This window comes from Ambystoma mexicanum, chromosome 6p (genome assembly GCF_040938575.1).
Source record: "Ambystoma mexicanum isolate Mex_15411 chromosome 6p, UKY_AmexF1_1, whole genome shotgun sequence".
Classification (NCBI taxonomy): domain Eukaryota; kingdom Metazoa; phylum Chordata; class Amphibia; order Caudata; family Ambystomatidae; genus Ambystoma; species Ambystoma mexicanum.
In genome coordinates, this window is record NC_090935.1 from 1487052492 (window position 1) to 1487071697 (window position 19206).

The window sequence follows — 19206 nt, forward strand, 5'->3', positions numbered from 1 at the left end:
TGCTTCTAATTTTGCCATCATAGTCTTTAGGTACGGGATTATTCGTTTCGCAGTCAGAAGAGAGTCACACTGGTGAACATGTGTTTCGTGGCTCTGTTTCGGGGCTGCTGCAGCTTCCAAGTCAGCAGCCAGGGACTCAAGGTTTGGGCTGCCAGATAGATTCTCTGGCTGTTTGTCAAAACATTCCGTATTATTTGTATCTTGAGGATTACCTCATAATGATTTACACAATGTGAGCAGGGAGCCATTGTTATCGAAAGACTGCATAGAGCTAGATAAATGTGCACAAGTATCACCAGACGTGCTCAACTGTAACATCATGGGCTGAGTTGCATCATTTAAGGTACCCGTACAGGTAATCAGGGCATCAGGCATTAATAGGCTTGCTGGAGTTCCTATATTTGTCAATTGGGTAGACACCTGGCCCATGACAACAAAATAACCTGGAATCCTGGTTTTTGTGCTTAGAGGGCCACCCCCCCCAACCCCCTGATCTGCGTTCCATTTTTCCCCTTTTGGTTTTGGGTGCTTCTTTTGCAGTTTTTCGAGCCAGCGTGGGACTGCGGGCACATTTTCCTCTCAATAAAGCATTGCTATGCAGTCCCGATCTATGCTTTATGTTGGTCTTCTTCATTTCGTTGTTCAGTCAGCCAAAGAATGCAACAAGAAAGGGGAGGAACCAGGGGAGGACGGAGGGGATAAGAGGGTGATCTAAAAGATCACAGCCCAGAAGCAGCTAGAAACATTTTATTACAGCTGTGTAGGAGCCCAGCAGTTAGTAGGGATAAAATCAATCCACTTGCTAGAAACGTACTTCCGGGTTGTCACCGCGCTGGCAGCAGCTCTGCACCAAGCTCACACTTTTTCTCTTTCGATGTAGATTCCAAGCAGAAGAGAGGAACCAGTAGCAAATAGTTTGTGTACTCAGGGCCAGAAAGCCGCGAAGCTTTGAACTGTGAACTGTACCCACAGCCTGCACACACTGTGTGCTCTGCGCTAGGATAGGGCTTATGAGGGCTACTCCAAGGCTCCAGGTAGCAGCAAGTGAAGAGAGACTCCGATCTCAGCTTTTCCTGTGAACACTGCAAACTGTATACAGAGCCTGCACACCACTCAAAGAGCTGAAAGCAACAGCTCTGCAGACACCCTGTGTGGAAATGGGCTCAAAGAGCTGACAGCAACAGCCCAGCAGTCACCCAATCCCAAAATAAAGGGCTCAAAGAGCTGACAGTAACAGCCCGCATTCACCCAATCCAGAGTTAAAAGACTCAAACACCTTGTGCTGACGAAAGAATTTCAAAATGCAAGTACAAAAGGCTTGAGAGTCACTCAATGAGGGGCCTCTATGCGTCAAAAGATAACCAAAACTCAATTAAAAGGGCGCAGGTCCTCACAGTAGCCGAGAAGTGTTAAAAGCAAGTGGATAATGAACAATGGACAATGGCAATGAACAAGGGACCACAGGCAGACACTTAACTTACAGGTGAACATGCATGTGAACTTTGTCTGCTGGCGGCCTGGTTACCACGAGGCAGCTCACATCCAGGCATGCAACGGGGTGAGGATAGTACAGGGGAACTGTGCCTCACCTCGCCCCTTTCTGTAAATTCCTGAGAGAGATTGCAGAGGAGTGTGTGCTGGAACTGTATTCAAGGTGTGATTCCTGGAGTGAAAAGCAAGTCAACCACTGGAAGCTGAGGTAACTGAAGAAGAAGATGACCAGAGACGCCTGCAGACCCTTTGCAAGATCGTGAAGCAACCACTGCTGTCCTGACCCTGTTTTCTGTGCAACAGAGGAGCTCCGAAGAGGATGGCTCCTTCCCTTTGGCTGGTGGGAACAACCAGTCCCAAGACAAACTTTGATTCGAGCCATCTCCCCAGGTCCTGTGAATTTTCCAGAGCAGCAAAACCTTACTACCAGGAGACCTGCTGTCCATTTCAAAAGCATCATTGAGGAAAATCCAAATCGGCCCAAATCTTTTCTGAGCCCTCGAGGACACTCCGGAGATCTGATCCAACTCACCCAGACCTCTTCAAGAGAGTACACGACTGCAGAAAGAAAAGAAGATTGACTGGGCGATCCACATCCTTTTATTGGTTCTGCAGAAAATGCACCAAAAGAGTGAACCAAGAAGTTGATAAAAGTTGTGCCCTAGGTTCTCCTGCAAGACTGCTGCTGAGAAATCCTGTCCATTGTCCTGCATTCATTCATCAGACCAAGAAATCCAGAGGGTGGGTCCAGAGCTGCAACATTGCGGAGCATCGAGCACAAACATTTTCGTCTAATCAAAGGTACTGTGGGGAAAAGGGTATTGCTTACCTTGATTCCAGAAAGTTGCTCCAGGGCATTGTAATACACATAGAGGTATCCAGGGAAATCCCCTACTTCCTCCGCCACTGCTTGGGTTACTTTAGTGAGTCCTTTATCAGAGTCTCCAATGTTGGTTAAACCTTCTTGTATCTTCCTTCCAAGAGACTAGAAAGTATTCACAAGAACTTTTGATTTCTTCTGCTTTGCAAGATTTTAAACCGATACGAACTGCCTTTTAGCTAGGGTTGCATTTTTGACTTTACACAACTTGCTGTGCTGCAAAACTGCCTCTAGAACCTGAAGTTATGCTAGGATAGCACTAACAAATGGTTTTTCTTCCAAAAAATCAGTATCTTAAATGTGTATGCAGACTAAATCCAAATACCGTTTTATTTTGTGGGTGTGCGGTATTACCAATAGAACTATCAAACTTCTATAACAATTGTATGCGTTCAGCACCTACCAACCAAGAAGTGACTAGTTGGAAGCATTGAAAAGTATACCTATGAGTCATGGTTTATTGTGCTTTAACAGTGACCTTGTGTAAATATAATAAATCTATATTTAAATATACATGTATGTGTAACTGTTTCTTTAATGTGCTTTACTTACTAGTTTAGGGTAATTACTTACCTACAGCTCACACCTTCCTCTTAATATAAGCTTGACTTCTCTGCCACTCTACCAAGGTTCTGAGTTAGTACAGACTGATAATAAGAGTTGGGGATCTACAAACCACTGGGATATCTTACAAAACTTACTAACTCACTAAAGTCTTACCTCCAAGTATAAACTCCCCTAATACCCATACGGATACAACAAGCGTTTGCATGCAATCAACCATCTGCAAGCCAACAGACACCAGTTTCTCCTGTTTCTGGACCTACCCGATCACTCTATCCTCACTAGCCAGCCCTGTCCTCTTTCTTGCAGAGCCATTTCAGCACCTGGAGATCGCCCCTAGATGGTAATGGTGCATGGTATAAATCAACAAACGTAACACTGAGAGGCCATTCACTTTGGTGCAGCCAGCCAGGACCCTGCGCTGAACCACCACAGTTTGTTTTAGTTTTATTTAAACACGTGCCTCAAATGGAAGTTTTACTTTTAAGAGGGAGGGTGGTTACACTCTCTGTTGTAGGAGTCTTGTGTGCGTTTCTTTTTTTTTTTTTATTTATTTGCATTTGTTAAGCGCACTTGCAGCCCATGAGGCATCGAGGCGCTGTTACAGAGGAAACACAGATTTAAGATTACATTCGGAGGCTCTTAGTTACAAGTTAGCAGGCATAAAGGCAGAAACAGGTTAAAGTCACACAAAGAGTCTGGTTTTGATAGCCTTACGAAAGGCAAGGTGGGACTCGATGAGTCTGAGGTCAGGTGGCAGGGCGTTCCAGTGCGTGGCTGCAAGGGTGGGGAAACTGGAGCCACCAGCACGCACTTTCCGAAAGGTAGGCCTGACAATGGTGTTGGCGTAGAAAGATCTAAGCGGTCTTGTGGCGGAGTGCCTGGTGATTCTGTTCGTCAGGTAGGGGGGGGCAAGCTCGTGAATGCATTTGTGGGTAATCTCAAGTTTCTGTTTTATCAGGTGAAGTTGATGTACGTGATGTCAGAGTGAGTGTGAGGTCATGAATGGAATGCGTATTACTTAAGCCGTGGGACATTACAGAGTCAAGAAATGCCCCAGGGCCCAGAGTTATAGTGACGAGCAAAGTTAGGGCCTTAACGAAGGCGCCGGGGCTTTGCCTTGACTCGGTAATACCCCTGCGTCGAGGGGCTTATTGCTCTTAGTATTCAGGGCTTAAGTCCTGGAATATTAATATCAATAGAATGCCTATTTTATTTAACTTACCTTTTCGTGCTGTTGCGCCGTTGTGAGAATTCCGTTCTTCGTGAGGCGTGCTGAGTGCTTCCAATGAATGGAATGCCTTGTACGTTCTTGCAGTGCGGGAAGCCTAGCGGCCATATTGGGTGAAGAGTTTGAGGTGCGCTGCAATGTGACAGGATTTGAAACAGTCACGGTTTGTTTTGCAACAACAACAAAAAAAGGTGCCACGGAAATGCGGAGAACAAATTTGTAAAATGTGCTTATGGATAGCACCTGTGCCTCAATTACTAACATGCATTTTTCATTAGGAATGGTCACTGGGTAAAGAAACTAGAAGAGCATTAGAAAAACGTGGAATTTTCAACCAGTGAAACATGTTAGTAATTGAGGAACAGGTGCATTTAAATTTGTTATGGGGAATGAATACCTGTGTGTATGAAATTATGGGGGCAATTATTTGTTAGCGGAATACTAGCGCAGTTGTGTAAAACAATTAGGCGTGATTGATGTGGAAGCAGAAAAAGTAGTCAGGGAATTAGCAAGCGTGAAAAAGAAACGTGCACTTTATTACACAAAAAGGTTTTGTAAGTCACAGAAAAATTGAAATGTGGTGCGAAAAAATGAACTGCTTTTTCTAGATGTTACATCAAATTGCATGGAGCATGGTGGAAAAACAAAACTTTGCAGCACAAAAATGCAATTGTTCATACAGATAAATAAATAGAAGTTCGCAAAATATAAGAATGTTTTTTGGAAAGGTTACAGCATACATGTAAGTAAACACAACCCTAACTGTATCAAGCTGTAACATCAAACCGATAAATAAACAGAAGTTTACAAAATATAAGAATGGTAATTTGGAATGATTACAGTGTGCATGTAAGTAAACAAATCCGTAACGTTATCAAGCTGTAACATCAAACTGTGGAAAATGGTAAGGGGAAACCACATTTCGTGGGCAATAATTACTGTAGTACAACTGAAAGGAGAAGTGGAAAGCAGGCAATAGCATACTTAAATGGGTTTAATTTAGCAGTGTGAATTGAATTGAACATTTCTGAGGAAAGTAAATTAACAGTTTGTAAATTGTGGAAAAGAGTTTGATTTAGAAACAGGATTTTCAAAGGTGACCGATGAGGTTACAGTGCAGTATGGAACACAATTGGAAAGTGAAGGTACACTGTTTGTGTTAGTTGCAGTGGATGTTGATGCAGAAGAAGACAGGTTGCCGGATCCATGATGGAGATTAGATGACCACTTTCTTTCCGCTGCTTGTGGCTGCCAATAACTCTCTGACAGACATAATTTGATGCGATTCTATTCCCGCATTGGATAGTAGTTGCACTGTGTGGCACGAATTGAGTAATTTGTGTAGTTGCCTTGAAGATGATCGTGATGACTGATTTTCACCATGAAATTGGCGAGAGTATTTTTGCATAGTGGTTTTTTGGAGTACCTTGTTTGTTCTGTTAGTAGCTCTTCTTCTGTGAGGCGACGGGGAGCTACAAAGAAACAAGGCGCATCAGGAGGAATCCTGGATATGTAATGGACCAACGACTTCACTGAACAGTCAGGGTCATCAGGTATGGCGTACATGTGGCCACTAAGGTTGCTGCGGTCTCTCTTAAAAAGTGGATGGTGGTTTTTGGTGAGCTCATTGAATATAAGGATGGCGTACTCATTGCCATTTTCATTGGTGACAGCAGTAAAAGCATTGGCGGGTAACAGTCTAAGCCCTTCACGGCCATGACGGGCAAAATGGATCTGAATGTCAAACCACACTTTGAATTGTAGGGTATCAGGAAAATGAATGTTGAATACACCAGAAGGAAGTAGTTTTTGTAGGTCGAGGGGAGAGATAGCATTTTTGTGTGCAGCGGTGTCTTTGCCTGCTCTGCGTAGACGTTTTATGATACTGACAAATACATTATTTGCATTTAAAAAGGCTTGGTTGTGCATTATGTTGATGTTACCGTTGAATGGCGGATTGTTAAGATGAAGGTTGATGCCAGACCGCAATGAAATTAGGCTTTGTGGCTGGTACTCTGATCCAGCTGCAGTGTGAACCTCGGCATACAAATACCAGAGTGTTGCCAGGGACTGTATAGGCTCTGATTCAAAGGATGTAGTGTGTCCTTTTTTAAAAAGCCAGCTTATAAATGTGTCAATGGCCCATTTATTTGCCGGTTGGATGTTTGCTTCTTCTTTGCTGAGTTCAATAGCATCCACACCCACATTGCCCACAGTAGCATGTCTGCTTGTTACTGTTGCCTCACTACTAGAGATAGTTGAAGTACTGGTCCCAGTGTGACTGTGGTGTCTGTCCTTTGTTTCTGCATCACTGGTTTCCAGCCACTCCTCAAACGTGTGAGAGCCGAAGAGATTGAAGTTTATGTTTCTCACCGTTCTCATGTTGAAAATATGGCTTGCAGTCGTGCGTTTGCTTTGCTGTGCCATGAGCAGCTTTTATCACCTATGCGGGGTGACGACTTTTCAATTGACACAGAGAAAACAGCTGCGCCGATGAACTTAGAAGATATGGCGTTTCACACGGAAATCTCGAGCGAACAAGGAAAGTTTGTTTGGCGCTGCGGCGCAAGGATCTTAGAACGAGGGAATCCTTGTCAGGTACAGCCCGCGTTTTCACCAATCGCGTTAGCTTTCACAGAGTGCGCATGACACTCCGGGGTACTAATGTGAATTGTAGAATGCCAATCCCAGGGTTCCAATTAGTCAATTGTAGAGATGGGACCTGGGTGCTAAGTGCTGGTGGGCCCTCCATGTAATATCTTATGGACTTGCTGAGAAACGCAAGTTAACTTGAACTAAGCAACTATAAAACCATACATACATGTTGACAAAAATGGCGATGAGGATAGGATACCAACCCACGTATGCAAAGCACAATGGATTAAAAAAAGGGAGCCAGTAAGAGGCGACGCCTCAGGATGGTGGAGGTGACACAGCCAAGAAAGACTGGCAGTGATGCAGCGAAATGTGTAGTTGGTAGTGTTTACACACAGCGGATAATTGGATGTTTTATCCATGATTTTGATGATTTGTTTTTTGTCAAATTTGCAGCAGCGAACCAGGGGTGTTGCTAGGTCAGGAAAAGATCCGGGGCTATGCTCATTTCGGGACTGTCAGGACAGGGGGCTAGCTAGCCTTTTTGGTTGTAACCCCTGAGCTTCTATCCGGGCTACAACCAAAAGACTGGGGCTATAGCCCCCCTCAGTCCCTCCTAGCAACGCCTCTGCAGCGACTGATGGAACGTAGATGTACATCATGAGTTCGAGATTTGCAGGTTTTTGGTCGCAGATTTGCGACATGTCCTCTTATCAGCAAATTTGTAGGTTTTTTGAGGAGGGAGTGGCTTATGCCGAGATGAAGAGGTGGGTAATATGGGTGAAGGATATCTGCAACTGTAGAAGGGAGTATGCACTGTTTTTAGGGAATCCATTGTACTCCAAAGGTAGTGTCGGATGTATGTGAGCAGAGATCCACATAGGTTTACAACGGGTAACGTTAGCCACTAATCTTTACAGGATTTCCAGGTGCAACATGAACTCGTAAGCTAATTCAAATGCATTGTTGGGGAAAAAGAGTGGACAACAGTTTAGGATGCGTATATGTATTGAAGGATGAAGAGACAGGGGTCGACAGTGTGAAGTGCAACGCTGGCATTAAAGGAATGATCTTTGGTGAGGTGAAGACATTGTAGTGTTCAGTGCAAATTATTGTGCATGGGATGTAAGGGGATTAAGTGATGATAGCCGCAGTGCATCGCTCTTGGTGAGATGGTGATGATGAGTGCGGTACCAAGTTGTGCATGCTGTTGGTTATATGGTGATGTGGAGCATGGTGCCACAGTGTGCCAGCCGTTTGTGGGCATGATAGCTTTACATAACATGTTTTTGGTGATGTGGTGATGAGGAGCGTTGCCCATGTACACGTATATCTTCTGTGGGCATGGCAGGTTTGCATGCCGTGTTTTTGGTGTTGTGGTGTTGAGCGTTGCCTATGTGCACGTCGTGATATTTTGGCATGATTGCTTGAATGCTTGTATGCTGTAATAGGATGGGTAGAGACGAGGAACACAGTCTGCGGAGAGCAGGCAACTGTAAGTACGTGAAGTGAGATGAGGTGAAGTGAAACTATTTTGTTGTATGGCCAATTACCAAGGGAGGGTAATGGAGCTATGGAATGTAGTTATAGTGAGAAATGATACAGTATTTAGTTATTGTGTAAGACGGTTTAAATCCCTTTAATAGGGTACATTTGTGTCCATGTGTGAGTGTCTATTGGTGTCTCTGTTGAGTGTTGTATGACTGTGATAGGGCGTTTGTGAAAGAAGCGAGGTGTGTTGTATCTACCCTGTGTGTGTTTCTGTCTGATCAGGTGAAGTTGTTGGATGTGATGTCGGAGTGAGTGTAAAGTCATGAATAGAATGCATATTGCTATGACCTGGAGAATGCCCAACCCAGAGTTCCAGGGAGTCAGTTGGAGAGATGGGACCTGGGTGGTGGGCACCGGCGGGTCGACATGTAATATCTTATGGACTTGCTGAGAAACTTACATAATTTGAATAAAGCAACTGTAAAGTAATTGCAGCAGATAGTGACTTTAATGTATGATTCCCTTACCACCATAAGTTTTCTTGAGTATAAGCACTCTCCATAAAGGTGTGGTTAGCCACTGCTCAACGGTCTCCTCTCCCATACTCATAATCTGCATTTGCATTTCAAGTAGGTCACGTTTTAAACAACGGCCTCAGTAAAAGCACCTGCTACCCAGCCATGAAGATCTCATTGGCTTTCAGTTAATGGTAGTGGAAGCCCACATGTGTTGAGGTGAACCTTATTGCAAAAGCATTAGTCGAATATAAGTAAAAACCTTGGCCTGGGAAACAGAAAAGCCCAAGAGCTGTGGGTTCAATCTTCTCCACCAATGAGATCATATTATTATCTTTTGTATATCTACGGCACAGTAGGTCTGCACATGACAGGTGCCATCTCAATTCCTTTGACAAATGTCCTTTTATGTGTTCATAATTCTTCATTTTATAAAATAAATAAGACAAAAGCCAAAGCTATAATCTTCTTATGACTGTGTTTGCTTAAGATGTACAAAAACATTGTACAACTTCAAAACAATGATCACCTATTTCCGAAACAACATTATTCGAGTCATATTATCATAACTTAATCTGCTTATCAATAGAAATGATTCTTAATGTAACCCAGTGGGCTTGGGAACAGAGCACATCTACCACCATCAAAGTTGAAGATAGTCTGTTTACCAGTCACAGTGGGTTGCTGTGGGTTAGGAATGTGTTAGCATACAATATCAGAAATGGAACTGTCCTTTGCCATAGCATCTTGGTCCTGTTAGTGGATGGCCTTACATAATCACATCCATTTAACACTATTTGAGAGGTGATCATTTTGTTTTCCAGAAACTAAGTTCTTTGTAGAGCGTTGGGACATAGGGGGTCATTACGACCCTGGCGGTAGGGGTTTAATGGGGCCGGTAGAGCTGCCAGCCCCGTTAAACCCCTACCGCCTCATCACGAGGTCTGCTTGCGGGACCCGGTAAAGACGCCTGTTAAAACCAGGTGTCCTTAACGGGTCCTGCAAGCGGCCCAGCATGCTAACAACAGGCCCGTCATTAACAGGCCCGTTTTTAGCATGCTCCCCATTCCCATTGAGCCCTATGCGGCTCGACTGGCAATGGGGATGTACTGGGGTCGGCCTCCCTGAATGGGGAAATACCGGGCCCTCCAAGGTCGGAATGGCCCGGTATTTCCCCATTCAGGGAACTCAGACCCGGTACCCGGAATGGGGGTAGCCATGCCGCAAATAGCGGCATGGCTACCTCCAAGGTCGTAATGACCTCCATAGATTGAAACCAAGCTCTCATGACTGCTTCCTTTCTTTCCAAAGTCCCTACATTCATTGGTTTAGATATAAAATGATAATTTGTACAACTGTTCATATTGTTCTTTTTTAATTGTAAGGCATGTGTAAACAATTTGAGGTCATAAAAGCATGTATTAAATAGAGCACTGCACGTGTGGTGCGCAATCTGCTCGTACGGCTGCTCTTTTCTCGAACTGAAATGCCTGATACCATATGCTACAAATGCATTGATGATTGATTACAAAGCGCTTACAAGCAAATCTAAACTTGAAAAGGGCACAATATGTCACCCTACACAAGTATTCATGTTTCTGATGGCACTGACTACCTAGAATGCAGGATAGTTGATAATCCAACAGATTGCTTATGGTTAAATCCTTGCATATTGGCACTTTTAGTGTCACACCTTGGAGACATTTAGTTTGCGTCTAGTCATATTTGAGATGAAGAAAAGAGATGAAGAAAAATAAAGGTTGTGGGTGGCTTGTTAAGATGCATGGCATCATATTTTAGTAAATGGTACATTGGATAATATTACCAATGACAAATAGTTTAGGTGATGTGATACAAACTAAAGACTGGTCCAATGTACTGCACATTATGAATAGTCATGTATGGTGCTCTGCCTACATTCCAATGGTTGTATAAAGGTGACTGATGTCGTTTCCATCTTTCTGACATTATCCGATTTCTTCCATAGAACTTTTCGACCCCACGCAGGAGTAGAGCATCTCCAGGACCTTCGGTAAGAACTTCACTTCAATGGTGCATCAAACAAAAATCCTTTAGAGATGTGTGCATATTCATGGGTGAAAACACTGCGACTTCTGATTAGTCACATGACTGAGTGTGTTGTTAATATGTCCGGCTCCACATTACAAACAATGCAAGTGGCCATATCTCTCATACAAACAGGCAGAAATGTAAGAGAAGAGCAAGATAGATTTATCAAGCAGCATTTTCTGATGAGGCGTACACTATACATTACGCCCATTAAGCAAAATGTCCATATTTAGTAGTAAATAAAAAAATAATACGGTCGCCAAAAAATATAGACATAGTCAAAATTAAGTATAAAGAAATATAATACTTGTAATATTACATAAAACACATGTGTGCAATCAAATATAGATTTAATAGTGAACATGCACCTTGGAATTTAATTGATCAATTCTTAAAAAACTTTTTTTGCACTTTTCTTTAGCCTGCAAAAGGGCCCATTGTGCAACAGAACGATGGCTCACACAGTTAAAATGAGGTGATGAATGAAGGCGGATATATGGAAATATTTTGTTGCATGATAATCAGATAAACTGTAATGCGCTACACTCAGCAACAGTTCAAGAGTGGCGGTATTGATCAAGAGCAGCAAGTGTAATGCATTCTGGAATAAGGAGAACAGTAAGACAGACAAGCAGGAAAATAGAATTAAGAGACATAGCTACAACAAGACAGTTAGGGGGTAATTCATAGAATTCAGTGCACAAGTGGCGCACGCGGCTGCCGCACAGTGTGCGCGTGCGGCAGTCTGTGCCAGCCGCATGCACCAAAATCCATTTCCGCGCACAGCGTATTCATGGATTTTAACATCCATAACCAGCCGTGGCGCAGAGTGGCGCAGCGACCCTGCAGCAGCGCCAGTTATGGCCCCAACCCCTCCCCGTGCGCCATGAACAGCGCACAAATCCCGTACATGGCGCACAGGCCAGTGGACCAGCATACAGCTCCCCAACCACGAAAATGACTGCAAAACTCCCCATGCACCCCTCTGAATACACGTACATCGCTGCGCGGGGAGAATCACACGCGATAGGCCCTGTGCAGGCGGGGTAGGTGTATTTCGGGGGTGCGCGGGAAGTTTTACACGGGATTGGCCTTGTGCGAGCGGGGTACGTGTATTTCGGGGGTGCGTGGGAAGTCTTACACACGATTGGCCTAGTGCACGCGGGCTACGTGTATTTCGACGGTGCGCGGGAAGTTTTACACGCGATTGGCCCTGTCCAAGCGGGGTATGTGTATTTCGGGGGTGCATGGGAAGTCTTACACGCGATTGGCCTTGTGCGAGCGGGGTACGTGTATTTTGGGGGTGCCAGCATTGACGGGCACCTGCCAGCAGGCCCCGACTCATGTCCGCCAGCACCTCCACCCCCCAGCATTGACGGGCACCTGCCAGCAGGCCCCGACTCATGTCACCCAGCACCCCCACCCCCAGCATTGAGGGGCACCTGCCAGCAGGCCCCGACTCATGTCCCCCAGGACCCCCATCCACCCAGCATTGACGGGCACCTGCCAGCAGGCCCTGACTTATGTCCCCCAGCACCCCCACCCCCCAGCATTGACGGGCACCTGCCAGCAGGCCCCGACTCATGTCCCCCAGCACCCCATCCACCCAGCATTGACGGGCACCTGGCAGCAGGCCCCGACTCAGGTCCCCACCCAACATGTCATAAAGATGTACATTCATGGGCCTCATGTCCACCAAAATCGCACTGCACGCCACCCCAGTCTTTAGACACAGTCAAGTTTTCTATCCACCCCACACTGAAAGGCCTATTATTTGTCACTAACCAAAAGTCAAAAATGCACATCAACACATGTCCCTCACACACACACACTGGGTGCGAGTGATTGTGTAAACCCACATTGTGACATGCAGTAAACCATAGAGCAAATACCACACATGGAAGTAAGAAATCAAAATGTATTGTGCACAAAAATAATAAAAATGATTCAAAGCATGTAAATAATCATAAACAAGAAAAAACAACATGTAAAAAAAATATATATAATAATGATGACACAATCCAAATGAATCCAAAATAAAGTTTGTCAAAAATCCTTGTCCACCAAAGTAAATCCAAAGGAAACCAAAATCCAAAAATCCATTGATCGATGTTGAGGGTAAATGATGTAAGAAAAAAAATCCACTGTCCAACTATGTACAAATATTGCAACAAGGGTCCATGAGCCCAACGAATGAAATGAAACCTATATACAAAACCCTACCTAATTTACAACTATATACAAAAACACGGGGCATTGTCCAAGCGTCACAAAATAAAAAAAAAGAAAGGAAACCCATCACTAACTATATACAATGGCGACGGGCAAGTCCTGCGGCTCACTCTGTGATGTTGTGGGCCAGGCCATCATCGAACTCCATGTCTATCTCCTGGAGGAGGGACTCTGTCCTGACCCTGGGGTCTCGTAGGGATGCGCACATTGCCTGTTCCAACTCTCTGCGAGTTGCCTCGAGGCACTCAGCCCACCTCAACGCCCGATGCATGGAGAACTCCGTCCTGACCATGGTGAGCCGCGACTCCTCCGCCCGCCGCTGCTCCACATCTATCCGCTGGCCCAACCACAGCCACACGGAAGACACTCCCATTCCATGGTTCTCCTGCCCTCTGGCCGATGCCTGCCCCTCTGATGTTGATGGGCCAGTGCCATCATCGCTCCCACCTAGAGCATGCTGCTGCTGCTGTCCATGTGCCCTGTCCGATGATGCCTGCACATCCTCCATCTGCTGGTCTCCAGTTGTTGGGGTGTCCACCCCTGCTGGACCGCCGACTCCCGACTGTGGCAGGGATGGGATCTCCACCAAGCTGGCTGTGTTGGTCAGGCCAGGTCCACAGGGGGCCCTGGTGGAATCTGGGCCGGAAGACGGCAGGGAGAACGACTGGCGCACAGTCTCCACAGAGGAGGAGAGGTCCGCCAGAGTGCGCGACACATGTAGGAACCCACCGACCATGGCCCCTTTGAACTGTGCCACGTTGCCACGCAGTTCTTCGTGATGCCGTGCATGGTCCCCCCAGGAAGCATGCACGTCATCACGAATGACACGTGTGCGCAACGCGACACCAATCAGGACGGAGCCCATATGGCCATGGGACTCCTCGTCCGCAGGTGGTGGAGAGCCAGATGACTTGGGCCTCCCCCCTACCTGCGGACGGGCCTGGGACGGGGCATCCTTGCTGGTGCATGGTGCTGCAGTCACAGGGTCAGTGCCAGCGGCATGCACAGGCCCCTCCGCGGCGACCTGTGCTGCCTCCTGACCCTGGACTGCACCAGTGGTACTACCCTCACCAGGCCCCATGTGCAGCTCAGTAGCGGGCTCCTCCTCCTCTGTGGAGACCACCAACCTGGATGTCTCCGCACCGTCTTCCGCCATTGCAAGCCCCTGTGGGGGCTCACCCGGCCCTTCCGCTACAGCCGTAGTGGCAGACGCGGCACCAGTCCCCTCCCTCCCGGATGATGTCAATTCCTGGGAGGGTGTCTGGGCCTTGCATCGCCGCCCGGTGGAGGCATCCCCGCCGCTTAGCTCCACAGCGCTGTCTCCACCCTCTTCTTTACTCGACGCTGCGTAGAGGGAGACATAGAACACAAGCATCATGGTACTGTACAATAGTCCCCTAGACAGGAAGCAATAAAACATGAGTGGCACTGTCAAACGTCACTTCTATCCTGTCCCTCCACAAGACATGGGTCAATGCAGGCAACACACATGCAGAAACAGGCACAGCGCATGCAGTCAACATCAGCATCCATTACAAGGGCCTCTATTAACATAAATGTTGCCTTAAAACTCACATGCATCATGGCTCATACTGATCCAATGCAAACACATCACCGGAGGGTCATGCATCATGGCTCGTACACCACAGACACAGTGGATACAACGGTGACCAGACTGCATCAGTGAATCTACACATCATCATGGACATGTGTCATGCATCCATGGCTTTTCAAAGTCACACACAAGCTTCTCAGACAGACAGACATGCACACCATACATGTACATGAGAGCAGCACCCATCTCTCAACCCCCACCCATGTCCAAGAACAGGGACTGGCATGCATTTATGTGTGCATTCCAAATGCAGCTCCCCATGTCTCATTGGAACACATGCACCATCCATGTGGTTCACGCATTACTGGTCTCACATGCATTACCATTTCATACATGGCCTATGTTACACATACAGGCAAGTAGCTGACTACCAGCACACTGCAACATGCCCTGTTTCACACAGCAATGCATGGCCACTTACTGCTCGACTCCAGATGGGTCTTCCTCCGAAGGATCTGGGTGTGGAGTGCTGGGTTTATGCTTTCCAGGACCCTCATCTGGATGTTGCTCAGGTGGACCCGGCACATCTCTGCATCCTCTGCCTTCACGTGGCACCGGGCCTTGTTGAGGGTCCTGGACCTGAGGTCCTCCCAGCACTTCCGGACGTGCTTGATGTCGCGGGTTGCCACCCCCTCCGCGTTGATGGCAACCATGACGTCCTCCCAGATCCTCTCACGTTCTTCCTTGTCGGCGCACAATGGTGTGAAGAGGGCATCATAATGCCCCAGGACATGCTCCACCAGGACACCAACTTCCTTCTCACTGAAGCTGGTGGCCCTCTGCCTCTCTGGCTGGGGGTCGCCAGTGGTCTCGGATGGTGTTTGCCCCAACATGGCGACCCCCGAGGCAGGTGTGGGTGGGCAATTGTGTCCTGGGGCTGGGCTGTGGAGCGATGGTATCCCAGTCGGGAGTCTTCTGTTCCAGCCTGGGTGGACACAGCAACTGGACCCCTGCAGATGGCTGACGTGCAGGCACCAAATAGCAGGGCATGTGGGCAGCAGGCAGGCAGCAGCAGATGGCAGGTGGGTGCGTGCTCGGGGCTCTTGGGGGCAGGAAAATGGCCATTTGGGAGCGTGGTCTTCCGTGGGTTTTCGCGTGGCCAGCTTGATACGGAGTGATTTGGCATGTGAAAAAAGTGCACGTCAGCGTGTAATTCGAGGAAAGGCCCTTAGCGTGTAAGCACATCCGTGATGTTACACGCACGGGCGTTTCCCTCGTGACTGGTGCCTAGTGATTCAGCACGTGAAAAAACAGCAGTCCGCTTGTTAATGCGTGTAATCCACGGAAAGGGCCTAAGCGCGTAAGTGACGTGACGCGTGCAGGCGTTTCCCTCAGCACGGGTTAAAGGTGAGCAGGTCCTGGCAGTTCGCTGTACGTGCCTTTCGTGGAGACCGACGTGTGTGTTGCTACTTCGTGTTGTTTCGCGCACCATCACTACTTCACAGCTATCAAGGAAGTATCTCTTTTGGCGAGGGTATTGGCTACGTGTGTTTTATCACGCTAGTCTAACGGTGAGTCGCGCACGCTATTTTTCCCACTGCGGGTGCCCCTGTGTATCGCGTACCCGTTTACAAGGTCATAGTAGCCTGCGTGTCCCACGCGTATGTGTTTTTCGTGTCCCTGGGTGCCACTGCATACTGCGGGAGCTTAATTCCACACACGTGGGCTACCTGGGTGCATGCACGGTTTTACTGCAGTTTTGGGGTGCCTGAGCATTGCGTGACCATCAATTCATCACCGGGGTCACATACAGCCTTGCAGGTGCAGGGGTGCTTATAACATCTTGTATCCCACCCCCTTCACCCCAATAGCCCAGGACAATTGTGATGTACACCTCCCATTGGCACTTCTCCATCTGTGCCTGCACTACTCCATCTCTGCCACAGTTGGGAGGCCAACAAAAGTGTGGGGTGCCTCAGCCGGCCATACTCCTCGTGGCGGGCGTGGTCAGGGACGTGGCCGGGGTGACCAGGGAGTAGGGGGACTCCAGGGTGTCCAGGGTGGCCGCAGAGGGGGAAGAGGCAGGGGTGCGCCACTTGAGAACAATGATGTGCCATGTGTTGGTGCAGTCATGCCACCACCCCCTGCAGCTCCAGGAGATGCAGTTCTTGCATCTGGCACTGACGCCCGTGTGACCCGGAAGTCCATTTCATCGACTGCCACGGCCCCAAGGGTAGTGGTAGCTGCAGGTGCAGCTGTGGACACCACCACCCAGGCTCAGGATCTGGCAGCGCAGGCTGCGTTGGCACTTGAAGAGTCCCTGGAATATTTCCAGCAGATCAGGAGGAACATCGTAGGTGCATGCAGGGCTGCCCTGACCGAGACACGTGTCCCTGGGGCAGCAATGTCATCTGCTGCCCCGACCAGCAGGGTGTTGGCAAGTGCAGGGGCAGATGCAGCCAACAACACCCCGGTTGTGAGTCTACCAACCAGGACAGTCGTGGTCAATGACCCTGGCACAGCGGATGTTGCTGCGCAGTGTCCATTCCAGGGCACCCAGCAGCCACTGACGCAAATCAGGCCTTCGGTCGTCCTTCAACCTGCCACTCCCTTGGTTCAATCCACCGGTCCCACTGGCCATTCTGATCAGGGCGGCATTCGCCAGCCAGGGTCCGCGCCACCATCCAAGAGGAGGAAGGTTGCATCTGCAGCACAGGCTGGGACCCCAGACACACCCACGGCCTCCTACACGTCAAGGAAGAAGCCTTTCTGCAAGCAGGAACTGGACTCCCTTGTGGACTACGTGCAGGCCCACAGACGTGACATGCTAGTGGGGCCGAATTGTCAAACTACGGCTGCCCATCGGAATACCCACTGGAAGCATGTCACAGATAATGTGAGTGCATTTGGCCATGAGGTGCGCAGAGCTGCCGAGTGCAAGAAGCGTTGGAATTACCTCAAACGCAGCGCTAAGGCCAAGCGTGCCACTAATTACAGCATGACTCTGGTGACTGGTGGTGGGCCACCACCTGAGGAGGATGACCTCAATCCGCACGAGGCACTCATTGCGGAGTTCATACCACAAGAATTGGTTGAAGGATTGGGAGAGATGCAGGACTTTGATGCCCAGTCCAGTGAGTGTTGTTGCGTGTATGTCCAGCCCATGTCTGTTTGCCTGTGTGATGTGTTGTGCTTGACTGCCACTACATGCTATGTGTACATGGTTCTCATGTGCTAGTCATGCAATGCTTCACTGATGCGTGCTTGCTGTGCAGGATGGTAGACATGTAGAGCAGATGGGGACTGTCCTCATCACCACACTTGCGCCCTACTCACATGTTAGACACCCAGATGCCCCTCCGGTTAATGTTCCTGCTCTCTGGACCATCTGCATGTAGCCACGGGTGGTTTTCCTCTCAGCACTGGGACTATGTCATTGCATGACTGACGTGCATGTGTCCTCTGCCTGCATGCGGGTACTCCACATAGGCATGCCCCCTTGCCCCTCCACTCCCCCTGCACCCCAATTACACCATTGCACTGTTGTGCATCATTTTGGCATACTACAATGGCCTGTTCAAGCCTCCTGTGTACATGCTAACTTCCACCAGCCAACCTGCTAGACACATGCAGTGGGGTACATCCTCTGCCGTTCATGCAGGGTGTAACACTTGGACTGTGCAGATGGCAGATGCTGCACAGGGACATGAGTGCCCATTCATGCTCCATGTGCATTCCATGCATGCCCCTATGTGTCCTTGCCTGGATGATCATTGTAGTACGTGTCTTGTATGAGCAACATTTCATGGGATTTCTTCAGCCATCCCATGCCCACTCTGGCCCTGTCCTGTATCACACACATCTTTAGGGTGTCACAGTCTGTGTGGGGCACAGTACTCCCCCAGTTTCAGGCCCACAGACTCTGTCCAATTGTTGTAGTGGCTTTTGCACACTTGGGTGTACTACTGAGGGTTCATCATGTGTCCTGCTTACTGTCCCATCATCATCTGCTGTGTTGTCAGTTGACTCAGATGATGCCATTGATGCTAGTCAACACTGTCTGCCAATACACAGGTCTCTGGTCAGCCTTTTGCTACCACGCAAGGCATCCCTGCATTTTCACTGGGGGTGGGAGGGTTTGCTTGTAGCCATGCAACCCATTGCATGCACATTGCACGTGATGCCTGAACTGGCCCTTCCACTGGCTTCACGATTTTTGATACACATCATGAAGTACTTGTTCATGTAGATAGTGAGTAACGTACACATGTTCTGCACTGCATCAACCCACTTCTGAGCCATGTAACACCGTTCTATATGCCCACTCACTGATGCAATGTCAAATTGACCAGGCATGCATGGCAGGTTCTCTTTTGTGTGTGACATGTCTGCTTCATGTGTTGGCTGTCAGTGTGATGTCTATGTGTATGTGTGTCATGTGCTTCTAACATGTGTACTAATGTTTTTTTCTCTCCACTTTTCAGATGATGACGCAATGGAGCCAGAGGATGGTGTTGTCATGCCAGGCACAGGGTTGTTATCACAACCACAACCCGGCACAAGTGGGGGTCGTGGGGTGGTA

General features: G+C 48.0%; 1 protein-coding gene across 3 annotated transcripts in view; it reads left to right on the plus strand.

Annotated features, from left to right (window-relative positions):
* LOC138510563 (uncharacterized) overlaps positions 1 to 19206 on the plus strand; it is a 1136503-nt gene that overhangs the window by 460294 nt on the left and 657003 nt on the right. For all 3 annotated transcript variants that reach the window (XM_069626321.1, XM_069626322.1, XM_069626323.1), the window contains exon 6: positions 10755 to 10799. In XM_069626321.1, the coding sequence (XP_069482422.1) occupies positions 10755 to 10799 (45 nt within the window). The remainder of the gene's footprint in view (positions 1 to 10754; positions 10800 to 19206) is intronic.